This window comes from Megalops cyprinoides, chromosome 24, assembly GCF_013368585.1.
Source record: "Megalops cyprinoides isolate fMegCyp1 chromosome 24, fMegCyp1.pri, whole genome shotgun sequence".
Lineage (NCBI taxonomy): Eukaryota > Metazoa > Chordata > Actinopteri > Elopiformes > Megalopidae > Megalops > Megalops cyprinoides.
In genome coordinates, this window is record NC_050606.1 from 14,389,545 (window position 1) to 14,404,804 (window position 15,260).

The 15,260-nt window shown below is 46.7% G+C and overlaps 1 protein-coding gene across 4 annotated transcripts in view; it reads right to left on the reverse strand.

Moving 5' to 3' along the window:
- efr3a (EFR3 homolog A (S. cerevisiae)) overlaps positions 1 to 15,260 on the reverse strand; it is a 109,135-nt gene that overhangs the window by 42,893 nt on the left and 50,982 nt on the right. For all 4 annotated transcript variants that reach the window (XM_036518771.1, XM_036518770.1, XM_036518772.1 and 1 more), the window contains exons 7-8: positions 13,605 to 13,754; positions 3,943 to 4,077 (exon numbers count right to left, since the gene is read on the reverse strand). In XM_036518771.1, coding sequence (XP_036374664.1) covers positions 3,943 to 4,077; positions 13,605 to 13,754 — 285 coding nt within the window. The remainder of the gene's footprint in view (positions 1 to 3,942; positions 4,078 to 13,604; positions 13,755 to 15,260) is intronic.

A 15,260-nucleotide genomic window follows, 5' to 3' on the forward strand; every position in this document is an offset into this window, starting at 1 on the left:
TAATAAAAGGCTATGGAAGTGCGTTGAGTCATCTTTGCAGGAGGCTCTTCTAATACTTGTTTTATTCCTAAAGCTGTCTCTCGTGTTCACTTACCTGGGCTTACCATTTCAGCGCCGGATGCAGTTAAAATGTTTCAACATTGTATTTCAACATTTCAACAATGTATTTGACAAACACACCCAGTATGTATGTCACTGTACAGTCTCATATTAAATGTAACCTTAGAAGCGCAGGAGTTTGACACAACTACACAAAGCCAGACACAGCGCTTGTGTAGTAGATATGACTATAACCTCTAAACCTAATGCCTTTCCAAAGAAAACGGATGATAAATTGGACGCCCTGATTTAACATGGGCATTTACATTTAGGTGTTTTAGATTACTCTTGATGTAGTGCCCCCATTGGTCTCATTGTTTCTCCTCTACATTCATTGATAGCACCGCTTGTGTCCCTCATGTGAGTCCAGTTCATCCACTCTAAACTGGTCCAGTGAACCCCTCACTGACTTGTGAGCCTTTGCCTATGTGCGGACTTTGATGAAAATCCTGCTGCATTGTGAGATTTGTAGTGTCCTGCATGGTCGCATCCCTCACCTAAGACTGAGAAAATGGGCCTCCATGCTCCCACACGAGAGTTAGCGGGCTAAATGTCCTCTGGCGCAGTTGAGGAAACGGCTGCATTTTCTGTCACGCCCGTGGGGAGCCAAACTGCCAGGGTGCACCTGCCACTAAAGTCACGCCTGAATGGCTGGCTCATTCCATCAAAGAGGGCTTGACTGGAGTTCCCGTGAACACAAAGCGACACTGGAAGCACTTCCGCCGATTAGAACCCAGAGAACGAGGCACCTCACTCTGAATTATGCGCAGGAGTTCTGCACATGAAGTGCCGCATTACCATTTTAGCTATATAATAGCGAGCCAATGGAGATGGAATCAATTAAAAGGCACTTCGTGGTAGGCTTTTCTGCATCACACAGCTGTCATCAGTGTGCGAAGATTCCCTTCGCCTTTGATTAGCGGAAAAGCTCGTTTTAATGGTCCTGATCCCTGGAGAGGCTCAGGGCTCCTCTGCAGAAATGGAAGGAGTCAACGAGATAACTCCATTTGAAGGGAGAGGCGACTAATCAGAGAGGAGATAATGGTGACAATGAAATGCAAGGAGCACCTTTCACTGCAGCGGGCAAAAAAGCTCTCTGTCCTCTGTTTTTAAGGAATGTTCAGTGTTTACTGGGGTATGTGGTAGGTCTTTCAGAAGGTCAACACTGCAGTTCACTTCTTTCTGGCTATTGATATTGTGTTGATTGTGTTGATTTGATTGACTTGTGTCGATTGTGTTGATTTGAGTGACTGTATCAGCACCACAGATCTCTGCATCATGGCAAAACATAAAACCACTTATCCTGCAATATTTCACATTCTGGAATCAAACGGGAATCAGGAATCAGCCGGTGGAATTCTGGGTGAAAGCAGGACATTATCATGACTGCACCCTGTAGGAAGAGTGCCAAAGCAGGCATTTCGGTGGCGCGTTTCAATAAATGGAAAAGCTAGCAAACTGCTGGAATCAGCAATTCTGACACGAGCCAACATTCACAATAAAACTTCCCAAAGCCACATTGTGATGTTTCACACAACCACTGCAGAGGATCTTGGTACATTTGTAACGGAGACATCTGCTAGCTATCTGTTGAAGTGATAGAGATCTGTTATCTTCTCCCAGCACCTTGTAACAAGCCATATACAGACCCATATAAAAGTCCCCTTTCTGTGCTTTTACAGGATACAACATATTTCCAGCTGCGTAACCATATTGATCTAAGATGTGGATGTGGAGTACATTCATGACGTACACAGGGGCACTTGATTCACTCATCCCATTCTAGACATGTACTATCTACAGAGCATCTTTGGCTCAAAGTTCACTCAGGATGACTGAATATCTTCAGACTTTAAGGAGTGTATTTAGGGCAGGAGAATCCACAGTGAATTAAAAGCAAAGGCCACCTCAGGGCTGGCTTAGCAATTAGAATGCATTATCATCCTCCCAACCACATTACCAATGTAATCAAAACAATTAGAGTAGTGCCCACATGCATCATAGTGCTACTTTACCTCAGCATCAAGTGTAGCGCCGGTACCCTTAAGACCACAAGAAAGCGCAACGAAGAAAACCTAGCCATTTTCCCATTAGCTCATCCTGAGATGGAGTGCGGTAAAAAAACTGCAGTCAACCTGTCAGCATCCTAGATGCCATCTCATTCATACCGTACAGGGTCATTGTCACTGACATGCGGTGGCAAAGACCTGACAGTCATTCACTACTATTCACAACTTCTGTTTCCTTGTCAATGGAATAAAAAAACTTTTTTTTTAAACTCACTGCACACTTTCGAAACATATGGCAAAAAAAACGTATGGCAACCCTTACTGTCCCTAGCAAACAAGGTTTTCCCCTGTGATGTTTTAACAATCGCCAGGTACCACTGCAGTTTTAGTCATTCACAGATGCTGCCACTTACAACATTCCAAGTATTTACAGAAATCCTCAACATGGAACCAAGCACAGTCAAATCATTACTGGAGGGACACTTTGATCAGACACTTGTACTTTTAGACCGGGATCTAAAAAGCAGTGGAACCCATGTTCCACTGTCTGTTCATCGTCTCCTCCAAATGTCTTCGTTGTAATGCGGCGAGGCCGGATGTTTTTCTCTTCTTTTATTTATCATTAAATCCCATCTTCATTTGATCTTGATCAGAAATGACAGAGTAAATGAACTTAAAGGGCCCCGGGGTCAAACCAATTGACTTTCGCCACCCGGAGCGATGAAACTGAAAAGAATACAATTGTGGTGTTTGATAGAGATGTCTTATCAGGAAGACAGCCACAATGTATTTCACTGACTTGTCTGAAGTCTGCTGATGATACCCCTACACTTTAATGTAGAAAGGCAGTGGCCCTCTGAAGGGTGCCAAGACCAGAATGAGAAAAAGATATTAACCTTAGCCTTCCAGCCATTTCCATTTTAACAAGGAAAAGAACCACTTCCAGAACTCATCTCTCTCATCAACGAGACAGCCTTAAAACATATTCCAGCTAAACAACCAATTTAATTTAATTTCTAAAATTTCATTGGCTGATACTTTTATGCACGTTAAACTGTAAATTGCTGCATTTGCGTCTAAATGGCAGAGATATGCAGACAAACAGGTATTTATACCATTCTTAAGCCCATTTCCTCTAGTGTTTATAGCTACGTCCTCAACCCAAGCTGTCTCCCGCATGGCGGCGGAGAGTGCTGTGCTAACGACCATTTAAATGGCTTTTCTTGCTTGATGGTCTGCATTAGAGCGAGAGCCAGCGGGCGGCACAGACGTGACTCGAGGAGTGGCCCCCTGCTTCAAATGAGCGCTGGCGTCAAGAGGATTCGCGCGTCGCTCTCCGCCCCCAATCCTCGGCTGAAACGGCACGCGGGGCTGAGGAAACGGCGCGCTGAGCCCAGGGGCTTGTGGGAGATGAGCGCTGGCTCTTTCCCGTCTCAGCATGGGTCCGTGTTGCGTGCGCGCACAGATTTAGATAAAATACCCGCGTCTGAGGAAAATCAGCACGCGGTCCTCTAGAAGCACTACAGAAGCCACTGCTGAGACAATGGCGGATGGTGCGTTTGTGAGCACAGAGACAGACTGACTAGAGGAGTCAGCAAGGGCCACCGTCAAATGAATGCAAAAGGCTGTTGGCATGTTTGAATGGGACAGACATGTTTTAATGGGACATTTGTGGTATATTTTGTAGAAGTGGCTCGGATTACTGTGTGCAATGTCATTTTGGATATCCTGGTTTTACACACATTGCACAGAACTACCGATGGATCTAGAGAGGGTCTGTGTCTGTGTGTGTGAGTGGGAGAGGGTTTTTGGGGGTGTGGAGAGGGATGCCTACACCAGCACGGGGCGGACGGCGTTGTTCATGTTGCCATAGGCGGCCCTTCCCAGCAGCTCCCGGAAGCAGCTCTCGGCGAGGGCGGCCGGGTTCTCCTCACGTTCCCGTCCCGAGGGGGTGCTGGGGTGCCCCGTCCTGGACAGAGAGAGAGGAGAGAGAGATGAGAATGGGAGCAGGAGGAAGAGGAACATAAAAGCCCTCTGTCTGTCCGCTTTCAGCTGGGCCTTGAGGCAGAACGGCCAGGCCTGTGCCGCGCCCGTCAGAGAGGGCCGCAGAGAACAGAGCGACACGTGTCTGCCGCAGGTGTGCCCGCTTCCACAACATCTGCCAGGATGAAAGCAGCAAACACAGCGAAGGCACCTGTCAGCTCTGACTAGACTTCAGAACGGGAGGGAAAACTTTACCAGCGATGAAAAACGGGGCACACAGGAAATGTTCTAAAAGCAGTTGCTCATTCGTGACAACACTCCGGGTTCTTTTCAAAACTTTATTTGGACTTATTTACACTGCACCGGTGGAGGTGCCTTGGTAAAAGTCTAAGAAATCAGACAGGTGAATGAGGAGAAACACAGAGTGCAGGCGTGCCGATATTAAAAAGTGAAGCGCGTCTCCTTCTAGGACAATTAGATGCCAAGTAATCTCCCTGCAAAGCAGCAGATGGTCTGTGGGCAGTGGTTCCTCAGGAGAAAAAGCATTTCATTCTCCCCCGCCCACGCGCTGTTGGCGAATAACCTCACCCCTGTCAGTTTCTGAAGTACGAAATCCTCATTCTCGCCAGTTGTTAGACTGCTTCTTGTTTGTACCCTGGCTCCGTTAATAGCTGCTGTGGGGGACGCCCCCTTTAACCTGGCTCAGGGACAAACTCGGCGCAAAACCCGGCGGGACAATAACGCACAGTAATGCGAGGTGCTGAAGATTCTTCAGACTTTAACCGGTTTCAACGGCCGCCCTAACTGCGACCTGCCGGAGACATCCGACAGGAACATCACATGAGATTATTACATCAAAGTTGTTATTTGCAGAGAGTAACTGCTACGCTGTTTACATTAAAAAGACAAATTGGTTGATAAATCTGTCAGCGCCAAGGAACAGACAGCATTTCTGTTCCTTAATTGACTGAAACTGTAGGCATATGTGCGTCCACACAGACGGAGGCAGCTTTGCATCTCGCAGACGGTGTCTGCTTAAGCCGCAGGGCCTGCGCACGCTGCCAGCGTCGCATTGGTTTGCGCGCGGGGGAACGAAGCGGACGTACAAACGCAGAGCCACACCAACGATCCAGGTCGGCGCTTGCCAATCCTGTGGGTGAAAGTGACCAATGCGGCACTTTATTTTGGTTATGCTGCGAACGACAACACAAAGCTACCGTCAGTGCCAGCGGAAGGCAGAATGCGTGTGTATCACGTGGGGTGCCAACACGGCTCTTGGCAAAGGCCACCTGTAGGGGGGGGTGAATAAACACAATGGCACAGCTTGTTCCAGCTGGGCGCTATGCTACTGTAGCCAAGCTATTTTTTTACATTACTGGCTGAGAGCTTGTTCTGGACTTCGTCGTCCCTGGAATTAATTGAAAAGTTTATTCACCGTTGGGCTTCATTAGACTCCTTTTTTTGAAACTTTTGCGATTTGTGCGTGTCCTCGCAGCACGGGGAAGGAGCCCTTCCATTCGGTTCCTCACAGCTTGACAGAAATATAATTACACTTCACACATGGAGCTCTGCTGGACCGTGACCGTCCTCACTAAAGACCTTAAGTGAAGATTCTGTATCTGCAATAACAATACCTCTGGAGGTTTAATTTTATATCTGCGGAGTTCTCCATTCCGACAGAGTAGTTAAAGACACTAAGTAACCAAAGCAGTCATCACAGAGTTGAAGTCACGTTTGTTTTATGGTCATTTAATGAGTTTGCTTGTTCTGGCTCTCTCTACCAACATATTCCGTTGCCAGTACTATGTATGGATGTATTTTCTCTCTCACTGTAATTAGACAGTATGACTGCACCGCAAACAGCGATATGGGACTGTATAAAGGCTTGGGATGTGACATTCGAGTCCTGTGATGCTTTCTTTGCTATTGCGCAGCCAATATATGCGCACCACTAGACAGTAAACAGTCAAAGAGATCTTGCATCCGGTTCTCGGCTGTGGTGGGCATTAAAAAAAAAAAAAATATGGGTGGATTACAGTGCCCGATAATGGCATAGCAATCCCACTGTAGCCAAGGCCACGGACTCTCTTCATCCCCGGAACGGGACTGTTTACAAAGACAGGCGCAGAATGACAATTCATTTGAGGCTTAGGCCATTCCCAGGCTTTTACAGCCACCTTTCAGATTCAGGTCACAGGCAATTTCCTGAGAAGCAATTAACAGAATCAGACGTCCTTGAATAAAGCTTTCCTGGAAGCCTTTTCAAGCTCTTTCAATGCAATCTCGAGGAGTTGCTTTCAAGGCCGATCGTTAGATTAAGTATTCAGGTAAATGCACCGTTTGATTAATAGCTGCATTTTCACAGACGTGCTTTTAAAATCTGGAGTTATTTGATTTTGCCTGTTAAGAGTTGAAAAATTATGGGTGGGGTTCAATCTCCTTGCTTTAGTGGCTTTTTCACAGCTCCAGTATTCACATCCAGCACATGGACAAAAAATCTACAAAGCCGTGAACTGTTCTTTTACAGGGCATTTTAGATGGAAGGGAGGAATCTAAATGTGTGGACTTTGTGGTTTTCCAGTGCTGAGAGAGTACAGTGGCTGGTTTGAAAACCCACTGTGATGGGGGGGCAAATCTCACCCTCTCAGTTAAATGGATTTTAAATGTGTTTTCAAAGAACTCGCACTGAAGCACAAAAACGTTAAAATTATGAGCTGCATTACACTATTACCTTGGCAACCATAGTGCAGATAAGATGCTTGCTCCAACATCTTAAAATAATGTGTGCTTTGGGTGCATGCATTCGCCTCAGTAGATACAGACTTCCTTTGTGATGTGTGTTTTACTTCTGGGGTCAAAGGTCATCACTGATCATCAGACAAACAGGTACAGGAATATTATCTTTTCATTCATTTTAGTTATTTTCCAGAAAGCCAAGAACGTAAACAGCAATACCCCTAAAGAGATGGCACCCTCTCACCTCAAAACAATATTCAGGATGAATTCTGCAGTTGACACATATGTGCTCCTGCTCTCCAATCGATTGTCCTTTAAGACACGGATACTCTTCAAGCGGAGAAATAATAATGGAGTTATACTGCCCTTGCCAGGGGATTAATGGAAATCCTGGGACAGTGATTGGGATAAGTTCGCAGCTGGGATCGGATCAATGCCCGTTTATAGGCATCATTCCCTTCTTAAAACCTGCTCCACGTTCCCCCCTCTCGTGCCTCTTACTCAGAGTCCAGTCACGTCCCCCTCCTCCTCAGAGGCCATTAGCGGAATCAAGGCCATGCTTCTCAGCTCTGCATGTGTATTATATCTGTTTTACAGTCGCTGCTCGGGGGGGGGGGGGGGGGGTTGGGGGTTTGGGGACATCACATCTGGAATGGTCCAATCAGGAGCCGGAGCCTCTGACGAATATTGACAGGGTGGAACTTGCGCCCCCCCACCCCTACCCTTTTGTTTTGATGTTTTCATTTAGTGCCCTTTTGTTTTTATTTAGTGCGGCCTCTTCCCTTCGATCTCCCCCCCATCAAGGCTGGCTTTCCCGTGACAGTGCTTTTCTGCCATGGGTAGTCACGTTCGCACAAAACGTGTTAAGATAAATTAATAAATAACAGGAATTTTTAGTTGGCGGAACATCAGAGGCTGCCACATAATGCAGCAGAACACCTTGCAAAAAGCATCTCCATATCATAGGACCAAACAAACAACACCTTTTCCTAATTGGAGAGGCAGCAAAAACAGCTGATTCTCCAGAGGTCTCAGAGTGGATCTCAGTTTGTTCCTGGACACAGTGTCTCGGTTTTCAAGAAATCAGGCTGTTGCGAGTACAGCTTGAAAGGTTGCTGTCTGTTCAGGGGGTCATCGAGTTTATCACTAGCATTTATTCAGCGCATGGTTAACATCAAATTCATATGAAAATTAAATTGTGTTAAATCAAACTGGAATCCTGTCCTCATCACTAATCGTTAATTATGTTCACAGCAGATCATCAACTAACCATAGCGCTGTTCTCAGGTAAATGCAAAAAAATCAGACCGTAAAGGTGGACTTAGCATAAATTTGTATTTCTGATAAACCATATGATTTGATTCAATTTAGCCTTAATCAGTCTGCCCTTACCTTGGTTCTTTTATAATCAAAACTCGTGCTGTTTTTAACTCATTTTAACCAGCTGTCAATTATTTAATCACAAAGATGAGATTTTTTTGAGACTAAGCCACTTGGGAGCCGCCAGATTCCTGCCGTGTTTAAGAAAAAAAGAGTTTCCATGTAACTTTCCTACATTTGAAGAAAGTTAAAAGGCTGAGAAGTGCCTCATCATCTGTTAGGAAACAGCCAAACAGAAGCCAGCTGTCTACACAGGCTGTGAGAAGAGGGGGGGAAATACTGTCCACACCTTTAGGGGGAGAAGCTCAGAGACAGCGCACTGTGTACTGTGGAGCAGGAAGTGTGACCATCGCAGAGGGCACTGGCAGTGGGGTAAAGAAGACCGCTTGTTCCGAGCTTTGTGAATGGAAGCGCCGTCTTCCGGGGCCCACAGATGTCTTCACAGACTCGGCCGCTCTTGTACAGAGTGGCAGCGAGATAAATGGGAAAACCTGACATCCTGATCCCTGGCCAGGAGGCCCAGACACACTGGTCTTCACTCCACTTTTTTAATACTGTGCTGCCAAAACAGTTCAAATATTACAACAGTTCACGCGGGAAGCATAATTCCATGAGCTGGTGGGTGTTGGAACACAGAAGCTTGCTTACTAAGGACCACAGCATCAGAGTGGACTGCTCAACTCTGCACCCTTATGGACTTTCATAAGGCAGCAAGCACCAGTGCTCCACAAGGCCTTAAAAAAAATGCAGGACATCCCAGAGGTCATTTTGCCCCTGGGTGTTGAGAGCTGGAACTGAGCTCTGGTGGATACATTGAAAAGCAAGTTAATGAGGATGCAGAGACAAATAGAAAAATCACAAAAACTGCTTTAAACCATTCATAGCACCTTCCTCGAAGCCTCCTATGCTTGCTCCTCCATGCTATGAAATATTAATCAGAGGAACAACTGGAGGTCTTCATCACTAGGGATAAATGTGATGACCAAAGACAGATACATGACGAATGCTTTTTACTGTTGGGGAAGGGTGCACACAGAATGGCCTACAGAGTGCACTTCCATGCTGTGATCCCAGGTTCTCCTCATTTAAGCTGTCCGGTCTTTGCCTTTGTGCTCTTGCACTTGAAATGGTCACATTCAAATTTCCTTGGTGCCTGTAAAGCTGTTGGTAAAATGGTGTCAGTCCCGCGACGAAAATAGCTTGTCCTCATGGAAAGAACCCAGGGGGAAGGAGTGAGCCAAAAAAACGCTGATATCCCGGTCATGTTAAGGAGACATCAGAGCCGGTGGTGGGTGTCCACTTAAAACTTGTCCTCTCTAATAATACTAATGCACCAGGTACCAGTGTGTCCCGGGGGCCACACGATTTGTACGTGAACTGAACAGAAAAAAAAAAAAAAAAAAACTCCTCTGGCCTTATTTGAATGAGATGATCAATCTCTGCAGATTACACACGCTGAACTTTTACCAGTGCCTTGAGGACTCTTCTAATGGCATGGATATGAATAATTCTAAACTTGCTCTCAAAGGCTGTACTTAGGCCCCAGATATGCCACCAAGGCTACTCATGGGATAAGAAGCAGTGGCGGCTGGTGAGCTGGAAACAGGAGTGTCTGAAACGTTACCTTGTCGCTTTCGCAAGCACACAAACTACAGACAATCTGCGCTGTTTCGTGAGCATAATCATTTACTCCATTTACACGATTGGTGTCAATTATTCTGTGAATTATTTGTTTTATTGTTAATAAAGGAGGATAAAGGGGAACAGGTTGAAAGTAATGACAGATTTAAAGGTAATGTTTCAGCCTCCCCTGTTTCCAGCTCACCAGCCGCCATTGGTAAGAAGCTATCTGAGGGTGAGCTGCACTTAACTTTAAGCATCTCAAAGCAAAGAGATGAGCTTTACCATGAAAGGGAGGGTGACAGGACTAGGAAGCAGCTAACCAAACTGGTCTGGATGCTCAGAGTGTTAAAGGTTTGACTCCTAGATGAGACACTCCTGCTGTGACCCTGAGGAAGACGCTTACAACCGCCTCAGCAAATTTCCAGCTGCATAAAATGTGTGGGTCAAAATGTAAGCTATGGAAGTTGCTGTCACTTAAGATGTCTGTTAAAAAAAATGAACAGGGCAATGAGAGAGGTGAGATGAAGCAGAGCTATTCAACCTTTGTGGCCATTTTGAAATGAAACAACGTTAAAGCTGCACCGATAAGACAAAAACCTGAAAAAAATGATTGAAGCCAATCCAGAGACACCATAAAAAAAGGAGAAGAAAGGCCCTCACAAGCCCTCTGTGAAAGGTTTCCAGGAAACTAGGCTGACTTTATTGCACAGGGAGGCCTCAGATCGATGCTGAGCCAGAGGCCACCTGCAGTCTCTATTGCTTTCACAGCTGGGGCCAGGGGAGGCACTGATCTCAGATCAGAGGCACCAGTCTCTCAAGCCGGGCGATTATAGGTAGCTCCAAAGCGAGTGGCCTCCACTCTCATCTGACTTCACAGTGCCAAGGTCAGGTCTAAATCTGAATTTCACCTCATGTGTAGACGGCTCAAATTCATGTTTTGCTAAAACGTAAAAATGTTACTATTTTGTCCTTGTTCTGGTTATTTAGACACCAGGTGTAAATTGAAACATGGGTTAAGGGGAACCTTGGGAGATACTGTTGACTGGGCTGGAGGAAATAACTAGCACTAGCCAATGATCTGAATCCTCCTTTACACAATGGCACAAAGTGCTGCAAAAGCTATAGAGAAGAGAGAGGCAAAGGGAATATGCCTAAACAGACAGCAGAAGAGGAGAGCAAGTTAGATCAAAGCTGTACACACACACACACACACACACACACACACAAAGAGAGAGAGAGAGAGACAGGATGGGGGGGATCAGGGTAAAAAGGAAAAGAAGAAAAAAGAGAGAGGGGCCAGAATTAATATGAGCACAAAAGCTAGTTCAATTTACGCCATTTGTCCTTGGAATGGGTGCTTTACATCTTCAGTGTTACATAAGACCCCCAGCAAAGCTCGTCTGATGCGCTGGATGGGAAGTTCGGGTTTGAGCGTGGGTGTCTGCGGAAGGCAGAGAGAGGTAGTGGGCGGAATATCGTGACACAGCCAGAGGATGGGGACGGGGCCAGGGGGAAGGGGTGTGCAACGTGGGTAGCGGGAGCCGCCCATCAGGGTGGCGGCCGTGGCACAGTCGAGGCCAGGGGAAAGTAAACAGGCTGATTCATGAGCAAGCCCACATGCGAAAGGCAGCAGAGGAGGAAGGGGAGGGACAATCCTGCCATTTCCTTTCTTTCCAGAATGAGGGGGAATAAACAGATTTCCTCTGAGGGGAAGGCTTCCCCAGTGCCTGCTCTCCCCACAGGCTGTGACTGACAGAGAGGGCCAGGGCTCATTGCTCTATACTTCTGTGACATTTCCTCCCAGTGACTCACAGGGAAAATGTGGCATCTTCATAAGTGAGATTATGGATTTTCTAGCATGAAGCTGAATGCGTGTGCGAGCGAGTGAGTGAGTGAGTATATGGGTATGTGCGCTTGTGTATGTGTTCACATCTGTGTGTGTGTGTGTGTGTGTGTGCGCGTGTGTGCATTCACATTTGAGAGTGTGTGTGTGTGCGCGCGCGTGTGCTTGTGTGTGTATGTGTTCACATTTGAGTGTGTGCGTGTGTGCGTGTGTGTGTGTGTGTGTGTGTGTGTGTGTGTGCGTTTGTGTGTGAGCACGCACGTGTCCATGTGTATTCCTGTGTATACGCAGGGGAAGAGCGAGGCTATAGCCATCTGGGCATAATGGTCTGTGAACATTAGCTTAGGCCAAAGTGGCTGTGAGTAATGGAAAGAGAGGCTGCCACTGTGAAGGGAGACTGCAGACAACGCAAGGCCAATCGCTGCTAGAACACTACAATTCACAAAGGTTAAAAGGCAATCTAATACAAGCAAACCTGACTCAACTCGGATATGCCACAGTTACACAGAAAGTGACATCTTTGCAGCTGCACCTTTTCCTCTGATCAACTCATGAGCAAGGGCCCAGGTTTCAGTTGCATTTCCTTATGTAGCTGAGCTCATAGTAGATAATGTGGTGTTAGGTTACAACAGGATTCAATTACACTTACTCATGTGGCATTTGCCACTCTATCCAGAGGGACTATAACAAAGCAATAATGCTACATGCACAGAAGTACATGCACAAGACATCAGACCACATTTTCCTTCCTCACGCAGCCCTGTTTTTGGAATTGCCTATTAGGCTAATCTCACTGCAACACATCATCTTTTGTGCAGGAGCACTGGATAAAGACAAAATATTAATGCAATTCTTCAACAGACTTACATGCAGCCAATGACAATAACTAAAGCATAACATTTTTCTTTATATCAGGAATACTGGAACTATAAGTAGGTAACCATACAACTACATTGTTAACATATGTTATTATTCTTCAGATTGGTGTATGAATTATGTTTGTGTGTCTGAAACAGTGTGGCTTTATTTGCTTATGAAGCACTTACCTGTTCTAAACTGATCACTGCAATAGGTGACAAGTAAGACAATGCTGATGCGTCATCCTGAACGTGGTAAATAATTATTTATTTTTTCTACACGTGCGTTGACACACGTAACCTTATTCACATGTTGTTTTCTCAGTGGAAAGTGGAAAATATTTGGCCCACCATTACAATTTTTGGTACGTTGCTGTATCTGGCTCCTGTGACGAAAGCAGTTACGGCCCCTGGGTTACAGTTTACAGGGCTGGTGTGGTATGTCCAGGCTTTTAAGTACCGCCGAGTTTGAGCAAGCTTGGTACATCAAAGTGTTCCCTGAGGTTCAATTCCAAACACTTCCTAACTTTTCCCCCCCAAAAAATCTCAAGTTAATTTCAAGCTCGATTTAACCACATGTTAAATGATATTTCAATTACTGATCAGAGAGCAGCTTGTGCTACCCTTCCCTACCCTACCCAACGCGTGAAAAACACAAACTTTAAGCTGCATTACTCATTGAAGAGGACGTACAGAACAGCGCTCTTCATCTGTAGATCATTTTAGAAAGATACATTTCTGATTGTTTAAGGACCACATTTGCTACAGGATGCACTTTGAACGCAAGATGAATAATGACATTCCTTGCTACCCTGCTGCTGGACTGACACTGCAATGTGCTGGGATTCTTTGCAGGTTTGTGGGTTTATGGAGGTTGGCAGGTTGAGATTGTGGATTCCGGGATTCTTTGCAAATTTGAGAGCACTGGTGTACCCCAGACAGAGCTTGAACACCCCACCCACCAACTCCCCCAATCCCAACCACTATAGGACAAAGCTACACCCCCCCCCCACCACCAGACAGAGCTACCCCCTGACAGCCCGTCCTGTGACATCACCGAGCCCTGAGTCCCACCTGTCAAAATCTTCTGCCTCCTGCATGTTGAAGAGCATTGAGGGGATGAGCTTGTCCATGTGCTGGGGCTCCCAGATGATAGCCTGGAGCTCATCGTTCACCGTCTTCCTCACCACGCCCTGGAGGCCCTTGATCCCCGCCATGCGGATCCTGCCGATGGCAGAGGGAGAGAGAGGCGCTACAGCACATGTGACACAATGCGGCCACGCCCATAATCCCAGGCAACGACCTGGGGGGGCACATGTTGCATGATTACTTGCGTAGTTTACTGTGATCTAATCACGAGTGTGCCAAGCTCCTCGCTGGAAAACCGGGGTTACAATCACGTCCTTGCTCTTTTCAGACAAAGGCGACGTGCTGGGGAAATCCGGTTTGTGAAACACCGACTTGTGGCGGTCCCCAACAGTTCCGACTGAAACAATAAGGCGTGCTTTATTGCCTCTCTCATTTGAGGCTTCCTTTGGTTCCAGCAATATTATCACTCCGGATTCCAATTTCAAATATGAGTCCTCTGACTTGCTTCCCCTACAATACCAATACTCCTCTGTGGCACAGCAACCGAGTCTGTCAGACTGACATTGGCTTTTTTTAAAAACTGTAATATTGAGACGCATAATCTGAACCCCCCTATGATTCAGCTAGGCGTCTGAATATGATATTCTTTATTATATCAACAAAGAGGAAAAACTCCATGGAATTTCTGGATTTTATATATACATGTATTTTTGGAAATGTCATTTTCTGGAGGTGGGCGTTTATTTGGTTTTTCTGATTTCCATACATTTTGGATCTCACCAACAGCTGCTCCAGCCTGCATAGGGATGGAGATCACGGACGCAGACGCAGTCTGTCAGAGCTACAGTCACAGTACACGCTGGGATCAGATGTCCTTGCGTTTTGGTCTTGTGTGGAGTGACGTGAAAAGAACATCGCTGCCGCCTAAGCCCAATTCATTTCCCAAGCTTGGCTTGAGGCAGAAACAGCCCTGGCCCCAGTAGACGCCAATTACAAAGGGCCTGCCACTAGAGGGCGAACACGTGTCACGGAAAGGTGGGGTGATGGCGCTCACCTCGTCTCGGCTGCGGGGAGAGAGAGAGAGAGAGAGAGAGAGAGAGAGAGAGAGAGACAGAGAGAGCGAGAGGGAGAGGGAGAGGGAGAGGGAGAGGGAGAGGGAGAGGGAGAGGGAGAGGGAGAGGGAGGGGGAGACGGACGCTGCTGTCCGCATGTTGCAGTCGGCCCTGTTGGGGCGGGGGGGGGGGGGGGGGGGGGGGGGGTGCAGGAGAGAGAGGGCTTGCCAAAGCCCCTGCCGCTGCTGGTGGAACACTCCTGCCGCTTCCATTTCACATAGGAACTACGGGTCTGGGAGAGACACAGACACCAGCAGGCAGGAGGCAGGGCTCTGTGCATTACACTGCATCGTTGAAGGGGGACTAATCTCAGAACACGTCTTTGGCAATGCATCTTCATGCTGAATTAGTGAATGCAGGAGGTTACGAATCCCTGCCCCCAGACCTTTTACCCTTGCCTTCTGACTGCAGGAGGTTAAGTCCAATAGGGAGACACCGAGATACTATCCAGATTGCCCCTACTGTCACAGTTATGAAATATGAACCGAGGACTGTATTTTATGCTGCCTGGAGGAGTTTGCTGTGGATC